Below are 7,037 nucleotides of genomic sequence, written 5' to 3'. Positions count from 1 at the left end.
GGAATTGCTCTGAAATATTATTTTTCTTGGAAATTACAGAGCTGAGGGACTCTAATGGCCATGCTGTTATTCACTTTTTATTGCCTATTATGCCACTTACAATCCTCATAACAGGATACCTTTATTGTTCCAGGGTATAATTTCTGCCCAGGGAGCAGCATCACACAACAACAATAATTCTAAAATATCTGTTTCCTAAAAGCCTGACCCAAAGCCCACCAAGGTCCTCATGATTTCTGGGAGCATCAAAACAAAGCCCCAGGCTGGCTGTAGGGTGTCATCACCAACCTGGTTCTGGGGGGCCTCACTAATTGCTCTGACTAGCGAAACGACTAAATTAAAGAATATGACCCCACAGTGCCTAAGTGCTGTGCAACTTGTCTTCCCATAATCCAAAATCATAATTTGGGTAGAAAAAAAAAAACCAACAGTATCATTATTCCATACAGTTGCTCAGAGGTGGAAAGCCTGGCTGTAGTTTCTGTTCACACTAAATAGGCTCAGGTTAGTGATCTCTACATGCAGTGATAAGCTGAGCAGGTGATTTAAAGGCTTCTGAGGTTTTAAGACAGACTCTGCCAGACCTGAACTTCCAAGCAGCTGCTCACTCAGCCAGGCAGAAGTTAGAGCATATCATGGCTAATTGAGCAGAGCTTTGCAAAGAAATCGGCCATGGATACGCTGGCATCTGCCATGGTCAGTCAGGAGCTACATCTGTGCCCATACAAAGAGCCTGTGAGCCCCAGGGGAGTAACTCTGGCATTTACTCCTCCCCATGCTGGATGTGCTCCCGGGCTGAGGTCCACAGTGCTCCCAGGAGCCCCATTCTGTCTTGGCTCATGGAGCTCACACGAGCATCATGCTGGATGCAGAGGGACCCTTGGGGTGAGCAGAACTGATTTGCTTTGGACATGTTGATTCAAACTTTAGTTTTCTGGGCCTCTCCATTATTCAAGGGTGGGGGTTTTCTTAACTTTTTTTTTTCCGCCCCATTAATCTTTAGAGCTAACAAAGCCGTTGTCCACATCAAGAACCAATGATGAGGGTCCCAGCAGGCTTCCTCCTTTGCTTGCTGCTGCTGGTGGCACCCCATTGCACAAAGGTGGGCACCGAGGAGGTCCAGCCTGACCCCAAAATGCCATGTGCCAACTGGATGGGAGGAGCGCCTGGTTACCCTGGTCACAACGGGCTCCCCGGCCGGGACGGGAAAGATGGAAAAGATGGACAAAAGGGAGAGAAAGGAGAGGAAGGTTGGTGAGGAGCAGGGGGTATGTTGGTGCTGGAGCCTGTGAGCAGCCCTGGCAGGAATCACATCTGGTAGGGCCACGCCCAAACATTTTCCAGATGGCTTTTGAGTACCTCCAGGGATGGAGATTCCACATCCCATGTCAAAGAGTTTGGTTTGGTGGTTGTTTTTCCAATTAATGATGTTTTTTTCAAATGTGCTGCTCTCAGCAGCTCTGCACACAACCTGGGGGGTGAGCGGGATTTCCACTCACTGACTCAGCTCATGGGGGGTGTTCAGGTCATCCAGCCTTTCCTCAGGGGACACCACCTCTTGCCCCATGCTGCCGAGCAGATCCTCATGCCACAGCCCCCTCCACATGTTGGGCTGGTGGATAGTGGCTGCCAGCACAGTGCAAACAACTCCCCATCCCCACTCTGTCCCCTAGGTGTGCAAGGCCCCAAAGGTGACCAAGGCGAAATAGGACTCCCAGGGCGGGAAGGGCCAAGAGGATTTCCGGGATACCCAGGACAGAAGGGTGAAGGTGCCTTCGTCTACCGCTCTGCCTTCAGTGTGGGGCTGACGGAGCGAGCACCCCACCCCAATGTCCCCATCCGCTTCAGTAAGATCTTCTACAACGAGCAGAGCCACTATGACACCAGCACCGGCAAGTTTGTTTGCAGCATCCCTGGTGTGTACTACTTCGCCTACCACCTGACAGTTTACCTGACAGATGTCAAGGTCAGCCTCTACAAGAAGGACAAGGCGGTGATCTTCACTTATGACCAGTTCCAGAAGAATAATGTTGACCAAGCGAGTGGCTCCGTCTTGCTGCACCTCAACGCTGGAGATGAGGTCTGGCTTCAGGTGTACGGGGAGGGGGACAACAATGGCATCTACGCTGACAACATCAATGATTCCACTTTCATGGGCTTCCTCCTGTACCCAGACCTGGATGCCCATTAAAGCAAGGGGTGCTGCATAGGCGAGGAGGAGGTGGCTTAACCCCAGTCAGCATTCTGGGGCACTGGAACTATAGCTATACTGTATTTACAAGAAAATTGCCTTTTGCAGGGGCAACAATTGCCAAGGGTGGACCCTATTACCTGAAAAGTCAGTGAGGTTATACATGAGTGACTTCCATGGGACCAAGAGTTCACTCCTACCTCAGCTCTTGCTCTCCTTGTGGAAACCTGGGCCCAAAGTCAAACACCACTCCTGCCACATCATGAAAAGGTAACTCTAAAGATGGGCTAACCTTTTCTTACATTTAAAACTGCAAAGAGAAAAAAAAAAAAAACAGCTTAAATTTGAATATCACATTCTAAATTTCCCTTTTTAAACTACCTAAATACATTTAAACATTTTAGCCAGCATTTTAAAATTTGAGTAGAAGAGGGAGAAGACTATTGATGAAAGCTATTTCTGCTCTTGTTTTCAGCTGGAATAGATGGCTCTGTTTTTTCCATCGTAACTCCCTGTCTTATTATGGCCTTTGACTTCCACCCATGGTCTATTGTCTCCCTTCTTTAGCCCAGATCTTTGAATATATTCAGATTATTAACTTTCATTGATTTTAATCCTTTGATTTTCCTTTTGTGTTTATCCCTTATAATTTTCTCTAATGTAGATAGCATGCTCATTTAGGGCAGGGATCTACTCTTTTGATTTATCTGAAAAGCCTTACGAACACCAGTGAGGCTACACAACAAAAGCAGCCCATTGACCGCATGGCTCTGGGGGTCCTGAGGTGGTCACAGATGTGTTGGCTGCACAGTTGTGATGCTCAGAAATGCCAGTAGGAACCCTACAAACACTGTGCCTGACGGGGGAGCAGAAGGTCTCTCAAGGCTCCTGGGCAGAGGGAACCCCAGGGTGGAGGTGTCCATTCCCAAATCACTCCCCTGGCACTGGAGGTGATGGCACAAGTACGTGTTCAGCCCAGAGGCCACCAGCATGGGTCACACAAGCAGCATCTTACAGTTTCCATCTGCAAGCTGGCAGGATCCTGTCCCATCTCTCCTCTGAATAGCTCCCAAGTGCAGTCAGAAGTTGAGATCTAGCAACCATGTTTCTACTTTTCCACACCACAAGTGTGCCATAAGCAATGCTTTGCACACCAGATGGGCAGAGCTTCAGGTGGTGGTGCAACCTCCCTCGTTTAGCAGGCTCATGCCATGAACAGCCCCAGGACCTGCCCCAGCTCTTGGCAAAGTTACCTTACTGGTCAAAGAGTATTAAGGCTGAGATTAGCAGTAGTCCCATCAAACTGCTTTCCAAGGAGCTTGCTTGACTTTTAGTAAAAGAGGATTTGATGGCTTCTCAGATACATTCAAAGAAGACTCCCATTAAGCTTCAGAACAAGCTAACACAGATCAGAACTAATGCGTTATTACGAGCACAAAACAGCTTTAAGAGCTTCAACTGAGATTACTTCCAACAGCAGCAGCATTTTCTACACTCCAGTGCATTACCACATTAGAAATAACAACAATAAAAGATTCCTCTGAATGAAAATGGGCCTGCATTTTTGTATGTGTCGTTGGGAAGGGTTTTAAGAAAGGGATTTTATTCCAGCCTTGCCAGACATCCCAGGAAAAAAAAAAATTGCCAGCAAGGTGGGAGCACTTTAGGCTGGCACACACAGGGACACCCTCCTTTTGCTTTCCCAAGAAACTCCCCACCCTCTACCTCTCATCAAGGCTTTAGCATCTCCCCACCTTGCACTGTATTTCCTCCTTTTTGGATAAGATGAGCTCTGGTTTCCAGACTGTTTCCTCAAAACCACTGTGCCTGAATCCACCCTGACTCGCCAGCCAGAGGGAGAGGCTTTAAGCATACTAGATTTAGCAAGGCCCAAACTAATGCTCAATCTGATCATGCTGGAAAACCCTGATCATGCTGTGAAAAAACCCTGCTCCTATTGTGTGAATTAATAGGAAGGGAACAGGGAGAAGGAAAAAAAAAACGCCAAGAAAACCCAACACACACACAAACAAACTCAAAAAAACTAATCCATAAACAAAGGGAGATTTATAAATGCAGCAGTTGCTTGATCAAGTGGCACAAGAGGCTTAAATTGAAAGAAGCAAGTCAGAGCTTTTGCAGTATTTTTTTCAAATATCTTCAGATAGATTTTCTGAAGGCAGGGAAAATTGAAACAACCAAAGTGCTAAGAGGCATTTAGGATAAACACTAGGAAGAAATACTAATTTAAAGACTAGTTCCCAAGAGGCACCCAAAACAAATTATTCCTTTCATTGCTGCCACACAGCAGGAGCAAATATGCTTACAGTTTTATCCTGTAGACCAGGACTCAGAGGCTTAGACATGGCTTTTCACACTGCCACGAATATCTGATGCTATGTGCTTTAGGCCAGGGCAGAGTTCAGGATTTCCCACCAGCCCCTGCAACAGTCCCATCACCAGCATGACCCACATTGATATGACTTCCACTCAGGCCAACAGCATCTCCTACCTCAAGTCACCATGGCTGTAGTGCGAGAAATGTAGCACGTATTAGAAACTTGGGCCACGCTGGCCCTCATGGTGAAGTCTCAGTGAACCCCATGCTAGCACGCTGCATCATCCCACATCAAAATTCACTCCATTCGGGATGCTTGCAGATGCTGTCAGACCTTGTGGTGATGATCAGCACGTCAGGAGAAGCCCAGGGTCACCACTGACTCCTGGTCAGCCTCTTAGCCACCTTGGTAGTGGAACGGCAGAGGGCTACATGAAGGACCAAAACAAGCCCTGCAGCAGAGACCCAGCCTGGAAGTCCCTGTTTCAAAGCCTGGCTCTGGCATTGGTCCTGGGTCTTCCCCTGTCACAGCCATCAGGGTGGGGGTCCTTGGGGCTGTGTATCCAGAAGAAGTGTTACCCAATATTGCAGTCACCACTATATTCATATATGAGTAGAATATGTGTCTTGTATGTACATATATGCACATTATCACAGACCATGAGATAACAAAGCTCCACAAGAATGCTGTACATAAAGTCTTTAACCTTATTTGTTAAATATGCAGCCTCTTTATCACCCTGGAAATGGCTTTTCCAAATTCCCTTGTGAGCAGCAGCCCCATGCGCAGTCACCTGCCTCCTTGCATGCTGTGTGGGAACATCAGAACCAGAGTCACAGGGGGTTGCAGTGCTCTGCTCCCTGGGAGCATCAAGCAGGGTTTCAGCACTGGAAGTGTTTGAGGACTCTGGCTCCAGCATGGGGAGCTGAAGGGCTGACCTCTCACTGTCAGGGCAGGAGTCAGGCTGCTCACTGAGGGACATATTTGTTTCACCAAAAATAGATGCAGAAAAACAGGAACATGACTCCTATCAGAAGCACCCAGTTGTTCCTCAGTCGTGGGCTGATGAGCCGCCCCACACTCTCCCACTGCAGGGGCTGACACAGGGACCTCATTTCAGTTCCTCCCACCTGTGCATGACACAGCATGTGGTCTTCAGCTTACACTGGGTCCCTCACGTAAATACTTTGAGCAAGGACTCTCTCCCAAACCCCGCACAGCACTCCAAACACAACCAAGGCAGTGACACGCCAAATACATGCTATGATGAGCAGAAGTACTGTTGCCACTGTAAGTAGCAAGGATGCATAAAGGAAGGGGGCAGCCTGGTTCATGCAGCACCTGCCTTTTAAGAGTATTTGCCCATGCAGTAACCCAGGGCAGGCCTGTGACAGGGCAGGAGGGCACCAGAGCGGATCCAGCACAAGCCTCCTCTCATCTCCTCTCTGCCCAAAGCACAGCAGAGACTTCTGTCTTTTACAGGATATTTTCAAACACCCTTTAAAAGGTTAAACCTCAGGGTTTGAATCCCAGGCTAAAGTCTTAATCAAACAGAGGTATCCTGCTTGAGAATAGCACATCCTTTTGATGCTGTGTGTTTTATCAAGAAACCCCTGTAAAGACAGTAAGACAAAGCACTTGGGAGGTTTTAAAGAAAACCATCAAGGCTTTCTGTGTACTGGCTTTTCCCCCTTGTCAGTCATAAATACTGAAATGCAGCTTTGCCAGGACACCCACCCTCTGGGATGTGAGCACAGGGACTGCCTTCCTCCCAGCTCCCCGAACAGGAAAAGGGTGCTCCATGCAGGGTGCCTGCATTGCTCATGCATGTCCCAGCCAGGCACCTTGAAAACCAGCAAAACAACAGACCAGCCCCCCAGTTAGTGCAGCCCAGGCAGCAGTCTGTGAACAAGGCAAGCCCCTGCTGCATGGAAATAGGGATCAAAGCCCTCCGTTTAGGGTTTTGGACTACTTTATGAAGTCTTTCACCTCAAATCTTTGTAAGACTCTTGCTCTACAGAACTCAGCTAAAGAGACACACACACTTACCTCCCTAACAAGGACCAAATCCCAGTTTAAGCCACCACCCAGAAAGCCACTTTGCACCCCCATGAGCAGCAATCAGCCCCCTCCTAGCTCACCTAGGGCAAATGCTCCCAACAGAGGCTCACTCCATCAGCAAAGCAAGTACAGCCACAGGGCAGGACAGGCAAAAAAAAAAAAAAACAAACCAAAACAAAAAAACCCCACCACAAATCAAAACAAAAACCCCTCTCAGCAACAACACCTTCAGGTCAAGCCCTGAAACTGTCCTTAGCACCTCTGTTACTGCCTCCTGAGGCTGCCCAGCCCCTGCAGATATCTGCATGTGGGGTCTCAGCAAGCCAAAAATGTGCTAACAATCTTCAGGAGCAGCAGCTGAGCATAGCCAGCAATTATCCCACCAGACTGTAAGCCAGTGAGGAGTCCTTAAAGCCCAGGAACAACCCGAATCCCTGCATGAGTTA

The 7,037-nt window shown here is 48.2% G+C and overlaps 1 protein-coding gene across 1 annotated transcript; it reads left to right on the top strand.

Annotated features, from left to right (window-relative positions):
- The first annotated feature begins 1,008 nt into the window (after positions 1–1,008).
- On the top strand, positions 1,009–4,350 carry ADIPOQ (adiponectin, C1Q and collagen domain containing). Its single transcript, XM_009510692.2, has 2 exons — positions 1,009–1,250; positions 1,674–4,350. Exons 1-2 carry the CDS (start codon positions 1,037–1,039, stop codon positions 2,189–2,191), a joined length of 732 nt encoding a protein of 243 aa, XP_009508987.2. The 5' UTR covers positions 1,009–1,036; the 3' UTR covers positions 2,192–4,350.
- The last annotated feature ends 2,687 nt before the right edge of the window (positions 4,351–7,037 follow it).

This window comes from Phalacrocorax carbo, chromosome 7, assembly GCF_963921805.1.
Source record: "Phalacrocorax carbo chromosome 7, bPhaCar2.1, whole genome shotgun sequence".
In the NCBI taxonomy this organism is placed as follows: Eukaryota; Metazoa; Chordata; class Aves; order Suliformes; family Phalacrocoracidae; genus Phalacrocorax; species Phalacrocorax carbo.
Note: the sequence above shows the minus strand (reverse complement) of the source record. Positions and strands in the feature narration are given on the sequence as shown.

Coding starts and splice junctions, on each gene's coding strand:
- ADIPOQ (XM_009510692.2), top strand. CDS start 1,037: ATGATGAGGGTCCCAGCAGGCTTCCTCCTTTGCTTGCTGCTGCTGGTG. Junction 1,251..1,673: donor GGGAGAGAAAGGAGAGGAAG/GTTGGTGAGGAG, acceptor TCTGTCCCCTAG/GTGTGCAAGGCCCCAAAGGT.